The sequence below is a fragment of the Jaculus jaculus genome, chromosome 2 (assembly GCF_020740685.1).
Source record: "Jaculus jaculus isolate mJacJac1 chromosome 2, mJacJac1.mat.Y.cur, whole genome shotgun sequence".
Taxonomy (NCBI): Eukaryota; Metazoa; Chordata; class Mammalia; order Rodentia; family Dipodidae; genus Jaculus; species Jaculus jaculus.
The window spans coordinates 130,760,974-130,783,740 of NC_059103.1; the positions used below are offsets into that span (position 1 = coordinate 130,760,974).

The 22,767-nt window shown below is 39.5% G+C and overlaps 1 protein-coding gene across 3 annotated transcripts in view; it reads left to right on the forward strand.

Moving 5' to 3' along the window:
• Positions 1-22,767, forward strand: part of Chd7 (chromodomain helicase DNA binding protein 7) — a 202,830-nt gene that overhangs the window by 134,280 nt on the left and 45,783 nt on the right. For all 3 annotated transcript variants that reach the window (XM_045142576.1, XM_045142578.1, XM_045142577.1), the window contains exons 6-10: positions 819-884; positions 9,590-9,645; positions 17,831-17,945; positions 21,146-21,229; positions 22,609-22,746. In XM_045142576.1, the coding sequence (XP_044998511.1) occupies positions 819-884; positions 9,590-9,645; positions 17,831-17,945; positions 21,146-21,229; positions 22,609-22,746 (459 nt within the window). The remainder of the gene's footprint in view (positions 1-818; positions 885-9,589; positions 9,646-17,830; positions 17,946-21,145; positions 21,230-22,608; positions 22,747-22,767) is intronic.

A 22,767-nucleotide genomic window follows, 5' to 3' on the forward strand; every position in this document is an offset into this window, starting at 1 on the left:
TTGACACAATTTTGGAGAATTAATGTTCTATGCCAAGGAAGAATCAGAGCTAGAGTACAAGGCGGCTGAATTCACCTCCGGAGAATTCAGTGCCATAGCTTCTGAGACTATAATAAACCACTCCAGCTTGTCCCCTGCTGTTTGGCACTGTGAGAGCCCCTTTATAAAATTACTGCCTTGTCGTACCCAGCAGGGCACATTTTATTTTCTGGGCAATGTAAATGATGAATAAAATAGTTTGTATAAAATATGGGTAGTACTGTAGAATTGATTATCGTGAAGACCTTTTTTAAAATAATGCTGCTTTTTACTATTACTGTATTTTAGCTAGCAAACTAGTAACCCATTGAAAAGTATACTAAATGCAGCTTTGTGTCTTAGTTGGTAATTTTTTCTATGTTAAGCTGTTGTATAATGTTTTATGTGACCTCTGTAGATAAAAGCTGCCTACTGTAACACAGTGATGAGTCTATTTACCCCATGGGTATAGATGCAGAAAAGTTAGATTTTGACTGCTGTCATGCAGAGATGATTTACTCTTGGAAGCTGGAGTTTCTGAGTGCTCTCTGGCTGGAGGGAATCATGCTAGTTGACATAACTAAACTGCACAATGAGGTTATAAGCATGGCTCTTCCTTGTGCCTTTCTTAGAACAGTGAGATTTTTCTTGATTTTAGTCATAGTTCCCACTGGTAACTTTTTACTAAGTGATTTAACAATTATGGAGGTATGGGCAAAGGAGAATGGTTTCTTGCTTGCTTTAGTAGCATAGGATCCAGTGTGCTCCATCTGGCTGATTGATTCCACTTGAACTTTTAGGAATCTGTTGATGCAGAAGGTCCAGTGGTGGAAAAGATCATGAGCAGTCGCTTGGTGAAGAAGCAGGTGAGCGCACGTGGATACGTGGAGTGAACAAGTGGTCTCTGGGGAAGGGACAGATGTGACTGCAGGGTTGTTTACTTTGTATGTCCTTTCAAGACTACTGTGGAGCTGGATATTGAGGTTCATACCAGTAATCTCAGAATTTGGGAGGCTGAGGCAGGAGGATCAAGAGTTCAAGACCAATCTGGATTACATGAGACCTTGTGTCAAAAATCAGTAAACTATTTCACTGTTGTAAAATAACACTTTTGGTCACATTTCTATCTGATATATTGCCTAATAGAAACTTGGGAGGATATTTAACCTGGGGTGAAATGAAAATCTTTTAAGCAATGAAATTATATGATTCACAGAGCACAAGAAACTCAGAATTTTCCAAAGAAAAATTTAAGACTTAGCAGAGTTACAGAGCACCTTTTTCATTAAAAAACATTCACAAAATCATAAATACACATTTGTATTTTTTCTCTCTTGGGAATGCTCCTCTGGCCAATTTTTCTGGTGGGGTAAAAGCTCTGCTTATAATCTGATAGGTAGTTGTTTTTTTCCTCATACATTTTGTACCATTTTCATATATAATTAACATATTCAAACCATATTAATTACCAGAACAACAGTGAAATGTAGGGCTACCTTCAGTATAATTCTTGAAGATAGTGTATTTGCCTTCCAAAGTCACTCAAAGTAGATAGAGATGTATAAAAACTCTGGAGTACCTGTCACTGGCCAGGTGAGCCTGTGGTTAAGGGACACCTGAATGAGGAATTCTAGTGATACCAGTGGAAATTCTGTCTTCCGTCTCAATCTCCTCCTCCAAGCCTAGTTTGGGAAATGCTGTACTTGTTTTGAATGGCAAGTATCTCGAAGTTCATTACCTTCGCACGTGGTTGTCAGTCTTTTCATCTGAATCAGCCAAACCCAGGTCTTTGTTTCAGTAGAGAGAAGTGCAACTTCATTTATTGACATGTAAAACAAATGTGGTTTCTTCTTAGTAAATATGTATGAAATATAACTTCTAAGTCAAAGAAATAAGGAATGGAGTAATTGTGGTACTTAAAGATCCCAGGCAGATCTAATAGGAGACCTGTGTCATTTTATTAGAAAGCATTAATTGCCATTGTACCTACAGAAAATTACTCCTTCTCTCCCTCCCAATACTGTTTGCTTTCCTGTTTTGTGATTCAAAGTATGGTTTTTATCAGCAGATCCATAGCAAGTTTATATGAAATCATTTGGGAGCAACAGTTCAAGATATTTTCAAATTGAGTGTGAGGGTGGAATGTGAAGATGACTATTGTAACTCTTTGAATAAGAAGATTTCTACTCTAATGAATTAAATAACAAAACCTCCTCCAAGTTTCCCACCTGTTCAAGCAGAAGTAAGCACTACTTAACTCATTAGAGAGGTTAAGGTTGCATTTTATTTTGTTCTACTAATGACCCCAGAATTGTTGATTTGTAAATTGTAGATCTATGGCAGAATTTAAATACTTGGTATGTTTTGAAGAATAGTCCCCTTCACCAGATTGACATGACTGGTTTGAGTAAATAGAATGTAGTTTGGGTGGGATATACTAATTTTCATTCAGTGGATAGACTTTAGCAGCTCAGCAGGTATGGGGGTTGCACCTTCTAATTAAATCTATTATTCATATCTGCTTAGGCTGTGCATTATGTAGGGCATAGCCTTTCCTTCTGTTTTGCCCACAGCAGGATATTTTTTGTTGTTCCCTTTACTTCCATGCCTTGAAGGCAGGTGCTTAGCCAGTAGAAATTACTGTAATGAACTTATAGGCAGATAATAATAGCCAATATGGAAGGGACTCATAAGGCCCCACCCCCACCCCCCAGTTTCTGTAGGGAGTTTATGGAAGCTGAGAAAAGAGAGACATTTTCTTCAGTGGTGTAACCACTTGCAAGGAGCCCATGATCCTGCAAGTAGTCCCTCACGCAGGATCCTGTAAGCAATTCTGATGAAACTTGTCCCCACCATATGCACAAATAGAATGAGCACTCATTGGGAAGAGGAAGGATTAGCAGGAATGAGAGGGGATCAAGAGAGGGTAATGGGGGTGAAGGGATGAATATGATAAAGGTGTGTGTGTATTTCATATATATATATATTTTATATGAAAATATCAAAGAAACCCATTATTATGTCTAGTTAATATATAAAGGGGTTGGGGATAGAGCCGGGCGTCGTGGCGCACTCCTTTAATTCCAGCACTTGGGAGACAGAGGTAGGAGGATCACTGTGTATTCAAGGCCATCCTGAGACTACATAGTGAATTCCAGATCAGCCTGGGCCAAAGTGAGACCTTACCTCGAAAAACCAAAAAATAAAAAAAGGGTGGGGTGGGGAGAAATTACATGATAGTAGAGGATTTGACTCAGTAGATCTAAGAATGGATGAAAACAATGCAAAAGTTTGTCTGGAAGCACAATATGGCAAGATTTAAAGTAAGGAAGAGAATTATAGTGCTCAGGATTGCTTATCTATTATTGGTATTTTTAAAAAAATTATTTATTTGCAAGCAGAGAGAGATAAAGGGCATGCCAGGGCCTCTGGCCACTGCAAACAAACTCTCAATGCATGCGTCACTTTGTGCATCTGGCTTTATGTCGATACTGGGGAATCAAACCTGGGTCATTAGGCTTTGCTGGCAATGGCCTTAACTGCTGAGCCATCTCTCCAGCCCTATTACTAGGATTTCATAAAGGATCATAAAAATCTGCTAGAAGATAAACTGGTAATGTTCTTGTTGCAGTCAGGTGTCTCTTTGCTGATGGAAATCACCTAACCAAGAGCAGTTTGTGGGAAAAAAGAGGCTTATTTTGGCTGACACACTCGAGGGGGAAGCTCTACAATGTCGGGAAAATGACAGCATGAGCAGAGGGTGGACATCACCCCTGACCAACACAAGGTGGACAATCGCAACAGGAGAGTGTGCCAAACACTAGCAAAGGGGAGCTGACTGTAACACCCATCAGCCCACCCCCAACAATATACTGCCTCTTGGAGGTGTTAATTCCCAGATCTTCAACAGCTGGGAACCTAGCATACAGAACACCTAAGTGTTTTATGGGGGACACCTGAATTAAACCACCACATTTTGCTACTGGCCCCCATAAACTAATAACCATACTTGATATAAAATGCAATGTATTCATACAACTTTTAAGTCCCCATATTTTTTTTTATCAATTCCAATGATGTTTGTACGTCCCTATAGTCCAAGGTATTTTAACTGAGACACAATATCAAAAAATCCCCCCCAAAACCCATAATGGCACAGAATAAACATTCATACTGTGAAAGATGGTATTGAGCATAGCAAAGAAATAGTTATGAAATATAAGATTTAAAACAGGACAAACATCAAACTGGGTAAATCCAAGTCCAACAACTCTAGTCAGTAACAATTCTCCAAGTCCGATAATTCTAACCAGCAACAAGTCTCTGGTATTCCAATTATGCCCTTCCAGCTAGGCTACTCACAGTCCTGGAAACCTTCATCCAGGTCTGGCAGCCATCGTCAGCAACCATCTTGTGGTTCCGGTATCTCCACTGGGTCTCCACTGCAATCCACGGTCCATCCTCATGGCCCCTTGAAGTCTCCATGCAGGCATCCAGCAAACCTGCTTCACACTGCCCATGGCCATTTCCAAAACATAGGACTGTGTTGCAAACTCAATGACCCTCTTTTTTCTGCATTTCTTATACTCCACAATACCAGGTAGGGTGCCAGTTTGTTAATCCAAGGGGGAATAAAGCATATTTCGAAGAATAGGACACTCCTTGAACACTCAGTCTCCTTCAAAAGAGTATTCTTCCTTTTGCCCCAGTTCGATCAGGTGGCCCAATCTCAAAGGTTGTAATCTCTCAATTGCAGTTGAACTGGCAACAGTTCACCCAAAGATTTTTCTTTCTGTGCCATATCCCTCTGCTTAACCAGTCCATTTCTATGCAGTGCAACCCTGCACAACTTCTCAGGATATGACCATAACAAGCAAGCTTCTCAAAGTGCCTCTAGCTCAGTCCAAGCAAAGCTCTCACCCTCATAAGCCAACCCTCACAGTCCATAGTTCTTATTGTTATTCAGGCCTTTCAATTTTGACCAGAATAGTCCATCAAGCTGTACTTACAGCACTGCAAGGCATCTCTTAGGCCAAGGTTTCAAATCTTCTACGTTCCTCTTGAAAATCAGCTCCCAAAGGTCAAAGCCATACAGTCAGGTGTCTAGCAGCAACCCCACTCTCGGCACCACTTTACTGTTGCTGTGAGGTTCATATTGCTGACAGAAGCCACCTGTCTGGGGCTGGAGGGATGGCTTAGCAATTAAGGCATTTGCCTGCAAAGCCAAAGGACTCGGGTTCGATTCCCCAGGACCCATGTTAGCCTGATGTACCCATTCTCTCTGTTTTTCTGCCTCTTTCTCTCTCTGTCTGTCACTCTCAAATAAATAATAAACAAAAATAAATATAAATAAATAAAGATGAATTTTGAGTATACTTCTTTCTTTTTCTCTATGTGATATATTTTCTCCTTAAGAAGCTAATTTAAAATCCAGGATGGTTGTCTTATTTTCCTTAATCCACCCAGCATCAGCAATAACAACAAAAAATAATGAAAAGTAGAGTTTTTCTCTTCCCCTGCTTGTCCCTAGCACTTTGGGAGCCACACCATCCACACCCATTCCCAAAGATGGCACAACAATGACACCAAGAAGCCCCAGTCAACAAAGGTATGACTCTCTTAAAGGGTCCACCCCCAGTTTAGGGGATATGTACACTTGTTTCACCAAGATGCACAAGAAGAAGGTCCTGAGGAAGACGTAGGCCCACAACCCAAAGGCCGTGAGCACTTATGCCAAGGTTGGCAAGGCTTCTGGAAAGCTTAATATGGTCAAGCCCAAGATCCCAAAGGGTGTCAAGTGCAAGTTTAGCCCACTTGCTTTCATTGCCCACCCCAAACTTAGCAAGTGTGTTCATGTCTATGTTTCCAAGAGTCATAGGCTCTGCCAACTTAAGGCCAAGGCCCAAATCAAGCTCCAGTCTGGTCTCCCAGCTGTGACTAGGCCCTGTGTGAAGAAAAATGGGCTGGTGTGATCTACTTGGCTTTTGCAGATCGCTGGTGTCCCATGCCATTTTTGCATATTACTTGAGGAAGGATTGTTAAAATTAGAGTAGCAAATGAAAGTTAAAAACCATAGTCACTGGGCTGGAGAGATGGCTTAGTGGTTAAGTGCTTGCCTCTGAAGCCTAAGGACCCCTGTTTGAGGCTCGATTCCCAAGGACCCACATTACCCAGATGCACAAGGAGTTCCTTTGCAGTGCTGAAGGCCCTGGCATGCCCATCTTCTCTCTCCCTCTCTCTCTGCCTCTTTCTCTCTCTCTCTCACTTTCAATTAAATAAATAAAAAGTAACAAAAAAATTGAAAAAATAAATCATAATCACTTTCATTGACATATCCTTATAAACAGTGGCTTCATATCTCTGTTAAAGTGTACACCAGTGGGCCAGAAGTCGGGAGGGACTCATATTAACATCTGATTCTTCTTATTGAGGTAATTTTTAAAGATTTTTGTGTACATGATTTAATAGCTTTTTTATTAAAAAGTTTTTATTTGTTTATTAGAGACTGAGACCAGCAGGAGTGAATATGGGCATGCCAGGGCCTCCTGCCACTGCATAAAAATTCCAGATGCATGCACCACTTTGTGCATCTGGCTTTACATGGGTTCTGGGGAATCTAACCCAGTCTATCAGGCTTTGCAAGCAAGTGCCTTTAACTACTGTGCCATCTCTCCAGCCCTTCCTCTACCTCTGTAGGTTACCTTTGTCCTGTGTACCTATGTAATGTAGAAAGGCCATTCCTCTTTCAGAGTGTAGAAAATCATTTGTTGGATGGATGCTCAAACCCAACAGAAGTTGATCTTTTCTCTTACTGGAAGTTCCTATACACATGAACAAGGGGCAAATATGTTACTATATTTGGAGCCTTAAATTTCATCTGAATTAGATTCTATAGACTAGTTATGGAGTAAAGATACACCCATTTCTTAGAAATGTTCTTAGCATTACTTAGTGTGCTTTCAGATTGAATACTAGCTGTCCAAGCAATGAATTGCAATGCTGTATGTATGTACATGTGTGGAACTAGTGCTTTAACTCTACTCATTGGGTGTGCACGTTATAGAATGGTTTCCAAAAATTGGCAGAATGGCTGTTGGAAGGCTAGTCAAAGTTAGTAAATACATGAATTGATGCTTTTGGGGCCCATGGATTCACATTTGTACACTGTTTTATTATCTGTAAAGTGAAGAAGTCAATAGATGACACTTAATATGTAAAGAAAAAGTGAGAAATAATTCTAATTTCAGGTCTAGGGCAAGAACATGGTTATCTTACATGTGTGGTCACTTAGACAACAGAGTGTGTTGTTTCTGTGAAGACATCCAAAGATGCAGGCCCTGGAACAGGTCTGTGCAGGCTCTCGGAGTGTTGTTAACAGAGGCCTCGGGACCCCGCTGTGTCTCCCAGGCCGCTTTCTGTCCTATTGTTTGGGCTCTTCCACGGCCAGTTCCCTGGGATATAGGTGGCTTTCTGGAAGCAAACTGAGACACGATGAAAACAACTTCTTGTTGAAGATTTGGGCCTAAGTTTTTTGGTGCCACTTTGAATTATGGAACAACAGGTCCATTTTGAACAAAATGAACAGAATAGCATAGAATACAAGGTAAGGAAGAAGAAAATCCGAGGAAATAGTAACGAAGACACTATCTAGGAAGTGTGTAACTTTAGAACATTATTTTCAGGAAAGAAAGAACTGCCATTTTTACTAGAGAGGTAAGGCTCAGATATTTCAGTTCCATTTTAAGTCTGGATTTTATGCAATGCCACAGGAAACAGAACATGATCTAGTCTTGTCATTGCTTTTCTTTTTTTTTTTTTCTGGTTGTTTAATGTGTTTTCTTTGCTTTTTTGTGCTTGAGTTTCTAATTCTATATAAACATGATGTATCTTGAATTGGAGTAAAATGGGGAGATACTAGGGTTAGAAAAAGGTGATTCCTGGATAGAAAGTAACTTTAAACAAGGAATATTTATAAAGCCCTTCTAGGTTTCTGTGGCTGGCTATGGTAAGTATGCAACAGTCATTTCATTTTTAACACTAAAGGCTATAACATCAATGGTGTGCCAACTATATTGGCTTAAAAACTGCTTTCTTTCATAGATAGACCTAGTAGGGCACAGTCAGATACTAGTAGGTGTTGTACATACTCCTGCCCGAATATTCAGTTGCTGTATTGTTGACTTGTGGAAAACTACTCAAAATTCAGGCTTAACTAGTACAATTGAAAGTTTTTTTTTTTTTTTCTTTTTAATTAACTTCAGAGAGAGACAGAGAGGGAGCGAATGGGCATGCCAAGGCCTTTGGCCACTGTAAATGAACTCTAGATGCTACCATGTGCATCTATCTGGCTTATATGGGTCCTGGAGAATCGAACCTGGGTCCTTTGGCTTCACAGGCAAACGCCTTAACCTCTAAACCATTTCTCCAGCCCCAAGTGAAAGTTTTAAAGGAAAGCTCAAGTTTGGAGTCTTAGGACTAGTTTGAAGATTACAGGTTGAGTGGAACCGGACCTGCACCAGTCTAGTTATCCACTAGAAGTCTTTTGCTCTTTTCTTCGACCTGTCCCATGTTCCAACTTGCTTTAATTTTCTTCCAAGCATCTATGATGATGCGTAGTACCTATGTATAACCCTCAAGGCAGGCTTGGGGATTCTTGTGCAAGTGTAAAAGCAATTTCTGAAACACCTGTAAGGGGTATTTCTGTTTCTTATCACTGCTTTATCTGATTGCATGTTCAGAAGAAAGTCACATATGGCTTGTTTAGCAGCCTAAAATTAAAAGCAGAAGAGGGAGAGATGTCTAAATGTATATAAATATTATCTTCTCCTTCCACTACCATAGGTAGGATCAAGAAGATGTTATAGATGATCTTAACTCTGAAATCTCCTGATTCGGCTGACATGTTCCACAGTTTTAACCTACCTAAGCATATTATTTGAAGTGTTAATTTTATTTGGCTGCTATGTTGTGAGACATCTTGTCTGAGAGATTTTAATTGTTCCATTGAGTAAAACTAAAACTATGAATAGTGATGCACTGAAATTACAGCATGAGAACAAGGCTTAGTTTTATATGGTTTCATGTTTAGAGTTATTAACTATATGGAGAAATAAATGTCTTTAAAATATTTTAAAACATTACAAAACCCACAATGTAAAGTTGCCATGAGGCAGCCAAAAATAATACATATGGCATTCAGGAGAGCAGTTGCTAATTGGCTGCTGCCTGAGAAAATGGTACACTTGGCATCTACTTAACACTGTGGGTTTGGCAGAAAGCCAGGTTTGGGGTCAGGTTGTTGTGAATGAAGCTGCATGTGGTTAGGGAGGAGTTAAAATGATTCATGTCTTAAGCGCTCCGGCGCTTCGAGTAGAGAGCAGTGTGCATGGGCCTGAGTGCGTCAGTCCTCCTTGCATGGACCTCCCACGGCTCCCAGCATGCTCAGCTTCCCACGAAGGCTCTCTGCTTCTCTTCTCAGGCCACTCTGTGCTCGTGTGGGAGGACGCTGGTGCTACTGAGCTATTACAGTGTGCACTTCTTAGTATGTGCCTCACATTTTCTTTTGTTGCAGAAGGAGTCTGGAGAGGAGGTAGAAGTTGAGGAATTTTATGTGAAATACAAAAACTTGTAAGTAAATCATACCTTTTTAAAAAGGGGGTGGGGATATATTTTCATAGTACAAAACAACTTTTTAAAAGTGTGAATTGGGAAATTTTGGTGTGGTTCACTAATGGTAGCTTTTTTCTACTAACTTTCATATCTTGTGTTTTGTTGCTCTTTCTGGAAAATGTATAATGTGTAAAAGTTGACTTTTTTATGTCACAAAGAATTTCATTGTAGACAGTAAAAACTTTTTTAATAACAGAAATAAATGAAGTAAAAATTGCTTATCCCCCAAGACTGGGCCTTGCTCTTTCCTGCATGTATGACACCTGAGCAAAGAACTCTGCCAAGGCATCACGTGGGCTTTAAAATGCAGTATGCTGTGGTGTGATATGGGTTAGTTCCTAATATTTGTTTGATGGTTTTGAATTGGATAACTTAAAAAAAGTCTGAGGTGGGTGTGGTGGTGCACTCCTTTAATTGAAGCACTCAGGAGGCAGACGTAGGAGGATCACCATGAGCTTGAGGTTACCCTGAGACAACGGAGTGAATTCCAGGTCAGCCTCTGTGCTAGAGTGAAACCCTACCTCGGAAAGCAAACAAACAAACTGAATGGAAAGACAAGAATGAGTTGTCCTCGGACCTGGGCTAACTACCCACCTTGGTCAGTAGTTAACCCGATGAAAACTAATATGGCCTCTTCCTAACCAGAACAACCACACCATAACAAGGACAGAGGTATCTGTTGATAACACAAATGTTCATTTACTTTTCCCTTTTTAAGACAAGGAACCAAAGGACTATATGAGTAAATACAGGGTTATGAAACAGAGGGCTTTGTGAGTTGCTGTGGAAATAGCCTAAAATTTAGCATATCCTGGAGATTGAGAGCATCCAGTAGCACTTCTTCTGGTTTGTCCCTTGTTGTAGCGGACACTGTGATTATGCCCGGGCATGCTTCTGAAGCGGATGGAAGTAAAACCTTCTACCAAATAAAAGATGAAGATGTCTCTGTCCGTTTTATTAGGAGAGTCAGTAAAAAGCAGAGTCTGGCAATAAAAACTGCTCAGTAAATGTTAACTATCATCATCAGGGTGTTCCCAGAATATGAGTTTACATATATGCAAATGCTGCATAAGACATGATTTCCTCAGGCTGAATCCTTGAGGAGGAAAGGAAGAATAAGGAGAAGATAAAGCAAATAACATGGAAGGGGAAAGTTTCCTGGACTAAGTCAAATAAGAATCAAGGTTAAGCGTTGATTGACATTTAATCCCACTACCAGGCAGGCATCCCAGTCAGTGTGGCCTGGGGCCTGTGTCCCCCTGGTGACCCCACTTTATTTTATTGAGGCAGGGTCTCTCATTTGACCCAGAGCTTGCTAATTCAGCTAGCCATCCTGACGAAGAGCCTCCCACTACCCCCACCATCTCCGCCTCCTGTGTGGTGGCATTTATGTGTGTGGTGCGTATCCGAACTCAGTTCCTCACACTTGGATGGCAAGTACTTTATCCACTGAACCATCTCCCCAGCCCTCAAACCACTTTTTGACATATTTTATGATTTGTTAAGAAAAAAAAATTCCAAGAACAGGGCTGAGGAGATAGCTCAGTGGTAGAGAACTTACCTTACATATGTAAAGTCTTGAGTTCAATCCCCAGCACTGCCAAAAACCCAAAAATGAAAGAAAGAAATATTGCAAAACCAGTGTGGAGAATTCCTATTTTTCTTGTAATTAGTGTCTGGAATGAATACTTTGAGACCCATTAAATATGGTAAGAGTTACTGCTGAATTCCATCATTTAGTAGTTGGGATAAGGAAGGCTTTTTTTTTTTTTAAATATTTTATTTATTTATTTGAGAGTGACAGAGACAGAGAGAAAGACAGATAGAGGGAGAGAGAGAGAATGGGCGCGCCAGGGCTTCCAGCCTCTGCAAACGAACTCCAGACGCGTGCGCCCCCTTGTGCATCTGGCTAACGTGGGACCGAGCCTCGAACCGGGGTCCTTAGGCTTCACAGGCGAGCACTTAAACGCTAAGCCATCTCTCCAGCCCAGGAAGGCTTTTGCCCTTTTGCTTTTTGGCTAACTGGGGACTTGTAGGTTCTCAGTTTTATATTAAAAGAGTTACAATCCAGCCGGGCGTGGTGGCACATGCCTTTAATCCCAGCACTTAGGAGGCAGAGGTAGGTGGATTGCTGTGAGTTCGAGGCCACCCTGAGATTACAGTTAATTCCAGGTAAGCCTCTGTAGTGAGACTCTCCCTCAAAAAACAAACAACAAAAGAATTATAGTCCTTCAGTACTGTAGCATTATTTACTTTGCTTATATCACCCCAAATTCACATTGTCTCCTGTCATTGTGCCCCATCCTTACTTACTTGGGGCTGTGGCCCTGAAGTTTGTTCTCAGACAGGCTGTGGCTTGCCAGTGCAGTTGTGGAATCACTCATTTCTCAGGGACTCTCAGTGTTCATATCAGAGTCACTATTTAGGAACCAAGATACGAGCTGTGGGTTTGTGCATTGTTGCTGAGGAGTCACTGCCTCCTGTTGTGTGCATGTGAGCACTTCTTCACACATAACCTACACACATACTTACCTGCTTATTATCTTTCTGCCTGCCTTTACTAATATGCCCACTTAGCTAACAGTAAGGCCTTTAATTGCTACTGATATCCCCATTCCAGTAACACTCAGGGCACCTTCGTTTTGCTCCTTTCACAGCTACTTTTGCCCTTCAATCACCAGAAACATGTTTGATTTTACTAGTCCTAAAATATACAAGAGATACTTTCAGAATTATTTACTTGCTGACATGTCTGTGAAAAAGCATTGGGAGAGAGTTTTTGTGTATGTGTTTAGCTTGAAAGTATAATACTCTTCAGAATTTCCTTGGGCTACTAGGTTACCCCTCCTAATTATATTATCTATTTGATATGCAGTTGATTTCACTGATTTCTATTTGTATTAAAATTATATTAGATACTCCATGTTGATTTTTCTTTTTTTAATTTATGAAAATATTAACATGATTGAAAAGTCAAAACTATAGAAAGGATACTCTAAGGAGAAGCACAGCTTATTCCTGCCCACCTTCTCATTTGGTCCCAGGTTTATCTGTTCTATAATTTGGGCATGAGTATGCAAATATATAGAGATATGTGTATATGTGTACATGCGCATACATTTCCTCTTGCTCTGCCTTTCCCCCAGTCTCAATCTGGGCATTGCTTCATCTGTTCATGGTCTGTGTTCTTTGTTACACTTGCAGTACTCCACTGCTTGGCTGTACCACATCTCTTCAGCCAGCCTGCACTATCTATGAGCATGTAAATGGCTTTTTGTACTTACAGGCAGTGCTACAATGAGTATTCTCATGCATGCCTATTTATATTTTCAACTTGTTGGAACTCATAGCTTAAGGAGGAATTCCTAGATACAAGATTGCTACATAAGTGTACCCATACATGTAGTTTTGAGAGAGATTTGTCAAACTCCCTTCCACAAGCATCCTGTCAGTTGGTATCCCTGTGAACAATATATAAGAATACCTGTTTCTTCCCAGCTTTTCTAGTACATTGTGTTGTCTTTTGAATTTTTGTGAGAAGTTATATTTCAGTTAAATTTTAGTTACTGTGAATAAGAACACCTTTTTACAAGCTCAATGACTGTGGCTGTTGTTTGTCTGTGTATGGTTGTTGCTTGTTTCTCTGTCCTGCTTCCCTCCCCTCAGTTTTCATGAGTTCTGTATGCATGAGGCATTTTAGCTCTTTAGCTGCAACTGTCATTTTTCAGTTCTACTTGTCTTTTTTAAAATTATTGATTTATTTATTTTGAAGGGGGAGGGAGGGAGGGAGAGAGAGAGAGAGAGAGAGAGAGAGAGAGAGAGAGAGAGAGAGAGAGAATGGGTGCACCAGGGCCTCCAGCCATTGCAAATGAATCCCAGACACATGTGCCATCTTGTGCATCTGGCTTATGTGAGTACTGGGGGATCAAACTGGGACCACAGGCAAGTGCCTTAACCTCTAAGCCATCTCTCTAGCTCTCCTTGTCTTTTTTGAGACAGGGTTTCATGTAGCTTAGGCTGGCCTTAAACTCCTACGTGGCCTTGAACTCCCGTTCCTCCTGCATCCACCTCCCAAGTGTTGGGATCATAGGCATATGCCAGCACAGCCAGCTCAGTTACGACGGTGTTTATCACATTATAAATGTAAAAAGTTAGGTGTGGTGACTCACATGTATAATCCCAGTAGGAGTATAGTGAGTTTGAGGCCAGCTTGTATGTGCTACAAGTGAGTTCCAGAGCTAGAAACTCCAAAAACAAATTTCTTTTAAAAGTTTATGTAACTAGATTTATCAGTCTTTCCTTTTGTTTGACCTGGTTTATGTGTCATAGTAAAAAGCCCTTCTCTGTTCTCTGTTAAAGAAATCTTAGGCCACATTTTCTTGCAGTGCTTGTACAATTTCAAATTCTGTGTTTAGGAATGGGATCTATTAGGTGTTTATTCTTATGAACCAAATTGTAGTTAGTCATTCCTTAAGAACAGGGAGGCATTTTGAAAACTCACATCATGACTTAATTTCCTCATTGCGTGGATGTCGTAGTATGTCCTTACCCACACCTAGATGGAGGTTTGATGCAACCATGAGATATGGAGGTGAGATTTCTAAAGCTGCCTTTAATGTAATATGGCAGACGGTCTTGATGTAAGTAATTCATTCTAAATGATAGTAGTCCTAAATACAACATATAAGACAGATGATAGTCTGTCAGTAACCAGAACAATATTAGGTGGTACATGACTAAATGATCCTAGCACCCTAACTAACCAGTACGTCTTTCCCACAGCGATTTGAAGTATGACCATTGTGTACTGAAGTTACACATCTATTGGGATTTATACCCGTTTGACTATTCATAACCACTATCACATTGCTAAAAGGTTTTGTAGTACATTTTGAATATCTGCCGTATCTATCTGGTAGCTTCACTAGCAGTACTCTATCTTAATGTTTTTATGATTATTCTTGCCAGAACAATCTCCAAGAAGTATATTTTTCTTGAGCTGGAGAGATGGTTTAGCAGTTAAGGCGCTTGTCTGTGAAGCCTAAGGACCCAGGTTCGATTCCCACTACCCATGTAAGCTAGATGCAGAAGGTGGCGCATGCATCTGGTGTTCATTTACAATGGCTGAAGGCTCTGGCACACCCATTCTCTCTCTACATGCCTCTTCCTTTCTCCCTCCCTTTTCTCAAATAAATAAAAAAATATTTTATATTTTCTTTATCTGATAGCATTAGCTAGTACCTCAGATATAGTATTGACTAATAGCAAAGATAGTTACTGATTTTTGTAGAAAAGTCTTTATCATTTCTCTATTGGATAAGATGTGGCTTTCGTGTTAAAGTCTATATATTTCATTATGTTAATGAAATACTAAATAAATCTTAGTTTTTTTCTTTAAAAAAATCCATTATATGGTCTGGAGAGATGGCTTAGTGGTTAAGGCACTTACCTGCAAAGCCCCAATTCAATTCCCCAGGACCCGTGTGGCACATGCATCTGGAGTTCATTTGCAGTAGCTGGAAGCTCTGGCATGCCTGTTATCTCTCTCTGTCTCTGCCTCTTGCTCTCAAAAAAAAATTTAAAAAAATATTATACACACACACACACACTGGATTTTATATATATATATATATATATATATATATATATATATATATATATATATATATATATACACATATACATATATATATATATATATATATACACACACACATACACATACATACATACATACACACACACACATACACACACACACACACACAATGGGTCCATTGTAGCTATTAAATTTTTTCAACTGTAGTTTCAGCACCAATTGGGATTTATATGATTCCATTTCTCTCTCCTTAGATATATTCATGTATATTGTTAATTGTGTTTAACAAAACTGAACCATCCTCGCATTTCTGGGGTAAAGCCTACTTCATGTTTTATTTTCTTAATGTAGTATGAAAGCATGTTTGCTAACATTACATTAGAACTTTACACTAATATACAAAAAGGATTTGGTCTTTTTTTTTATTCCTCCATATCATCTTTATCAGTAAGTATGAATGCTATTTTATTCATTTCTACGGAAATACTGTTTTGAAATGAAATTTTGTTCCAAAGTGACCATAAATGATATCATAGGGCCTCATTCAGATTGTTTATTAGCACTATTTTTCTACACTATACTTATTTATAATATTTTTCTAGTATTTTTAGTGGCAGTTAGTTCACCAACAATCCTTTTTTTTTTTTTTCCTGTTTTAATTAACTAAGAGAAAGTAGCCAGCCTTTCATTCTGCTGCTTTTCCTTCCTGTCTTTCTGACTAAGCCTCCAGAAAGTTTATCGACAGGGTGTGCACAAAGTGACCAGTGACTAGAAATCTCAGTTCAAAGGTGCTAGAGCATTGCTGGATGCACTGCCACAAATGCTTGTATCCAGCTTACTGCCACCTTGGTGACATCACATGTGTTTGCTCCATCCCACAAAGTACATGTGACTGCACATGAGCCTTTGAATAGGCTATTTTATTGTATTTATTTTATGATTATAGCACTATTGCTTATCTCCTAGAAATTTGGACAAGTTGAAAGCACATAATAAGTATAGTTTTGTTACTCAAATGATACTTATTAACATTTTGGTGGTACATGCCCATCAGGTTTAGTTTTTGGCATATGTGCATTAAGCATGAGGTTAATACCAATTCATATAAGGTACTTTATTTAAAACTTTTTTTCCTTTCATTTAGTGATAGGATTAAATCAGTGTAACCTTTCAAAAGGTTTGTTTAAAAGAGTATAAGTACCAGTAGTAACAATTTTGAAAGGATTTTATAATTGCTACATAATTTCTATGTAGCAGTGCCTTGATTCTGAAAGAGATGTATGTCCAAGTATATCTGCCTCTTTCTTGATGGTGCTGGGTAATTTTACCCAGGGGTTTGCATATACTAGTCATGTGTTCTGCCACTGAGCTACATTCCTAGCCTTTGGTTTTTTTGAGACAGGGCTTCATTATGTAGCCTAAGCCTTCATCCTGCCTCTGCCTCCCAAGTGCTATGGGTGTCATCTCATTTCCTTTTAATGTCATGGCCAGGAAGAGAAACAGAGATACAGAAGCTATTAAGGCCAAAGAAAAGACAATGGTACAAAAAATATTAACATAGGGCTGGAGAGATGGCTTAGCCGTTAAGGCGCTTGCCTGCAAAGCCAAAGGACCTTGGTTCGATTCCCCAGTAGCCATGTAAGCCAGATGCACAAGGTGGCACATGTGTCTGGAGTTCATTTGCAGTGGCTGAAAGCCTTGGTGCACCCATTTTCTCTTTCTCTCTCTCTCTTTCTCTCTCTCACTCTGCCACTTTCCCACTCTCAAATAAATAAATAAAATATTTTAAACATTAACATATAAATAGTGTAAATAGAAATAATAAAAGACATCGGAGAAGGAAAAGGTAGGGTTAAGTTTATTCAAGTGCAGGTTAGAGAAGGCAGAGGGGTGGTGATGCTGAATGAGAGGTAGATAAATGTTAGCCGGTGACTGGATTTGAATGGAAAGCAAACAGGAACAGTGTTACCAGCTCCTGGACAGACACAAACTGGGTGCGCAGAAGCTGACGAACTGGGGTTGGGGCACGGGCCAGAGCCAGAGCTGTGCCCAGGTCCTTTTTCCTGAGTGTTTGCAAAGAATTAGTCTAGGGTGACCATCCAGGAGCACACTACATCCCTTGTCTCCAGACAAATTGCTGCTTTAAGTTTGAGTTCTTTTAACTTGGTAAAAACCTTTCATTTCTCAATGATAAAAGGCGCAAAACATAATTTCATAATTAAGACCACCCTGTAGTGCTAATTGTTTTACATTGAAGTGTAATCCATTCACTTATGAAAATAGCTTGTTATTAGCCAACTCCCCCCTCCCATACACACACTTTTCAAATGTGTAATAGGTAAAAACTGGAGGCTTGGGACATACTATTATTGGTTTTCTCCTATTCTCAAACTTATATTATATTGAATATTGCTTAGCAGCCCTGTAAATAACTAAGGAGGTTGTTTGTTAATGATCAGTTGTCCTTTTAAAAACAATAAAAATAAAAGACATACATGATGATGACTTTCTGTATATCTCAAGGATTCTGCTTTATTCTTCCAGCTCTTATCTTCATTGTCAATGGGCATCTGTGGAAGATCTGGAAAAGGATAAGAGAATTCAGCAAAAGATAAAGCGATTTAAATCAAAGCAGGGCCAGAACAAATTCCTTTCAGAGGTATGAAATATGTGACTAATTTTTGAAGTGTTTATTTTATTGAGATACTCGTTTGAATTTTAGGTCAGGCAACTATTAAGAAAAACAAGTTTGCTTCATTTGGGGCTGTTACTTGAATACTTGTAAGTAATTATTACTGAAAAAAATATAAGCAGGAAATTTCTTATTCTTCCTATTTCTTTAGGGCATTATATGAAAATAGCATTGATGGTCTGATTAAGTCCTTGCAGTGAAAGGGCAGTTAGTAAGTAAGGAAAGTAAGTAGACAACTGTTTTGTTGAGATGTTACAGCTTCAAAAAAATCCACAGTAAATATGAAAGTTTAATTTATGTTGGGGTCAGTATGAGGCAGACTTATTTTATTAAACGTGTGCCTCTCACAGAGTTCACTGAGCGGGTAGTTCACCCTGGCATCCTGGCATGGAGGTTGTACAGCATCCTTACTGTGCTGTCTGTCTTAGGCTGTAAGTTCTAGAAAGGCAGAGATCCCTAACACATTGCATTTACAAGCTAGCTGTTCCTAAATGGTCTGTTATGTTGCTGCTACTGTTGTTTTAAATATCTATTTATTTGAGAGGGAGATAGAAAAAAAAAGAGAAGGAGAAAAATTGGGTACACTAGAGCCTCTTGCCACTGCGAGCAAACACCAGCCACATGACACCAGCTGCATGCACTACTTTGTGCGTTTGGTTTCTGGGGAATCCAGCCCAGGCTATCAGGCTTTGTAAGCAAGCGCTTTTAACTGCTGAGCCATCTCTCCAACCCTCAGTTAGGTATACATATTCACAAGGTGCTTACTGGAGTCTCTGGACTTCAGATCATTAATTTGGCTTCACTTAGATGCTCCAGGAAATGAAAGAATCCTCTCACATTGAAAGAAACTGCTTGCAGATACCTTGTTCTCCTCCAGAAAGAGTTAAACAGGGCCAGGGATACACTCCAGTAACAGTCCACATCTTAACAAGTGTGAGGCTGTGAGTTCAGTCCCCAGTGCCAAGTAGGGAAAGTACCCACAAAACTAAATAACAAGATTTAATTGAATATAAGCTGTCAAGATGTATGAAAAATGTTGAAAATAACTACTGCAGAATGATTTCACATTTCCATTCTTTGTGGAGACATCATAAAATCCTCCCTGGAATTTCAGGGGTCCAGTCTGCTCTCCTGGACCCTGATTTCCATGAGCCCGGCACGCAGGCAGGATGCCTGTGTGAGGCAGGTCTTGTGGTGCTGTGTGCATGGTGGCAAGGAAGTGGGTTGCAATAAATGGGTGAGTTACTGAACATGGCTCAGTCTTACACCTGAGAGGCTAGGAACATGACTGCTTCTTTAAAGGAGTGGGCCTGAGGAAAACCAGAGCCCAAGTTTCTCTTTATTATACTGTTCTTGGTGAAAGTAAGGAGTCCAGGACTTTGGTTGAATTGCAATTAGTAGCTTCCTTTTAGAAATAGATGCCCTGTGTCTTGCTGAGCTTTCCAGAGATTCTGAGAGAGGAAAAAGAAAAGCACCATGGAAGCTTTCTCCTGTCCTTAAATCCTGGTCCTAGTTGTGAAATTTAGTTGGACCCTGGTTCCTGTGTACATGCTCTTGTGGGAGTTGTATCTGGCCCTACCACCCACCTATCTGTATAGTCTTTGTACAGAGGTTGAAAGCATTATCTTCCTGGTAAACCAGCCCCTGGTTCTGTTCTGAATGGGAGTGAGCAGAAAACAGTAACCATCTTCTCCATGTATACAGACCTGTGCTATCTGTCCTGCAGAGATCACGGCTTCCAACCGCCTCTGGCTGTGTTCCTTCGGATTTCCGGTCATGGCTATTGTTTTGTCCTTTGCTGCACCTTAGGCTTCCTGAGTCTCCTGTGTCCGTAGTCTCCATTCAGAAAGCTCACTTAGACTAGGACACGGATCACATGCATAGATTACCTATAATGGGTAGGGATACAGTGAAAAGTAAATTCAGCACAGAGTGTGAAAACTCATGTTTAAAAACAAGTTGTCTTAGAGATAGCTTTTGTCCAACCCTAGTCCATAAGTCCCAGAGACACGATTTGCCTCAATGCAGATGCTGTGCACAAAGTCAGTGCTTCATTGTAATACCATGGAAAGTGAGCTGACCAACTCAGTCTTTTTTTTGGGGGGGGGTGAATATGTTCACCTCTGTGTGAAAGCCTGAAGAACTTGAAGCATATTTTTGCATTTGTGCCTTTCACAGTCCAAAGCATACAGAGTGGACATTTTAAGTGGTTTATAGTAGCTTAGAGAACATATTTGCTCTGAACATGCTGTGACTGACAGCTAATCTTCTCAAAAGGGGATGAGAATGATGTCTAAGTGGCTTCTAATATGCCTTCCTGTTAGCATTTTAATGTAGCTATATTATCAAATTAGTCTGTGGCAACACATAATGATGCGTGTTTTGTTTTCTAACTCAGATCTAAAAACTTACCTGACTTGGGTTTCTTTAAACATGGCTCGGTCAGTAACTTCCTTGCGAGCCATATTCTCTCCTTTCATAGTCTTTTGGACAAGCAGTATTGTTATCTTGTTTTGTAAATACTGTTGGAATATTGCTTAAGAACTCAATTATATCAGCCTCATTTTTCTGAATCCTTTGCCCCAAATGCTTCATGTTCAGTTCATGTACATGATTGCAACATGCAAGATGAATGGGAAGACTGTTGTTCTCAGTGAGGTACTGATATCGATTGGCAAAGATTACCAAACATCTTAACTCTATGTATGTAGCTTTTGCATACAGTTCTGTAAATAATGCCCCATAGCACCAGACAACCCCAGTAGTTCTGAGACTCAGTGCCACTCACTGGGTATGGTGCTGTTCTCTATTACAAATGGCACTTTCAAGAACGCTAAATGCATTGCATGCATAAGCCTTTTGGATTGCTCATTAGTGAATTGTAATTTCACACTTCATTTAAAATATTCTTAAACATTCTCTCACAGTAAAAGGTTTCACACAGTAATTAAAAGACTCAGTTAACAAAGTCTGAGAAGTTTGATTTCCTCCTAGGGAATTATTTTGCTAAATTGTAGCATTTTCCTTAATAGAATAGAATTTATCAAATACACATTTTCTGTTGTTATGACCTAAAATATTATTGTCTGGTATAAAGTGAAATTTTCCTCTGATAAAATAAGTAAACATTTTAACCTTCTCCCCCCCCCACCACTTCTTTGATATAGATTGAGGATGAACTTTTTAATCCAGATTATGTGGAAGTTGACCGGATAATGGACTTTGCACGTAGCACAGATGACCGGGGAGAGGTAACAGGAGATCATTTGTATTATATTACACAGTAGTGGTTCAGGCAACTCATGTGTTTACAGAGGAGATTAGAGAAGCTGAGGTCTGGTTCTAGTCAGAACTTTGGCTCATGATGCACTTAGTCTAGATTTAACTGAAAAATAATGGTCTGTTAATAGTGCTAAGTATTGTTTTATGTTTAGTCTGAAGTTTTTAAAAAATCAGTTTTCAATCTGCACTACATTAACATTTTTATAATTCTAGAATTATTTACAAAGACCTCAGCACATTTTTGTATTATATACCTGTCAAATAGTACAAAGTTCCCTACGTAAGACAATATACTTGTAGCAGAATAAAGTTTAATGTTATTTGGCCTTGGTCATCCCTAGTAATGATGATGAATTTCATATAATGAGACACCTGGGGGGTAATAGAAAATGCCTCTCTTTATGAGACCCTAGTTTTGGCATTCATGTGTTGCTTTGCAAACCCTATGAGGCTATAAAGGACACGCAATAGGGATATAAGGAGAAAGACAGGTCTAGCAACTTCTGAGTATGTGTCTTAATAGCCATGAGTTGTGCTGTTCCTGGCTGTCTCATGCAGACTATAAGTACTTGGATCTTGCTCATCTAGTGAGAGCTTGCAAAGAACTCCCTTACTCTAAATTCTGTATAAGGAAATTTCTTGAGAGCTCAAACATCATGCTATCTTTGCTTCTCTCATTTTGCTGACTTGTACTTCAAAGGTTTCATAGCTTATTTACATTGTACAGCAAATATTTTTAACATTACAACCAGGTCAAGGTACTTTGATCCCAAAGTGCAGATCCACAAACCTAAATGTTTTCTAAAAGAAATACAAAAAGGAGAAATCCTACTGAGACACATTACCCTAAGTATTTTGCTCTTTGATCTTTTAGATCTCAAATATATTATCTTAATATGATTGAATACCACTAATATATTTTTCCTTAGGGAAAAGATAGATCTTGTAATAAATTCGCCTATTTTTCATTCTTTAATAAACTAGTCAGTTATGAAAATGAGTAAATATGTTAAGATTTTCTACATTCCAAATTGTGTGCTTGATAAATGGTATGCACAGGTCAAAGTGAGGCTTAGATTTAGCTTCTTGTTATTGATTAGCTGCTCTCTTATATTTGGTCAAGAACATTTCAACAATTCACATAAAAACTTATTTGTTCTGATAATGCCCAGTAATGCAGTTGCCAGCTTACACTGGAGATAACTTTTAGTGGTCATAATTGTAAAGTGTGGGCCAGTTCAGTCTTACTGATTTGGGGTGTAGATAAATGGAGCAGAGCACATCTTCTTCCTTAATATGTAATATTGGTTAAATGACTTCAGTTCTGGTTTGTTTAAACCTGGCCCAGCCTGTGACGCACTATCTGGTGAAGTGGTGCTCACTTCCGTATGAAGACAGCACGTGGGAGCTGCGGCAGGACATAGATCAGGCAAAGATAGAAGAGTTTGAGAAACTCATGTCCAGGGAGCCGGAAACAGAGCGTGTGGTAAGAACTGGCACGGTGGAA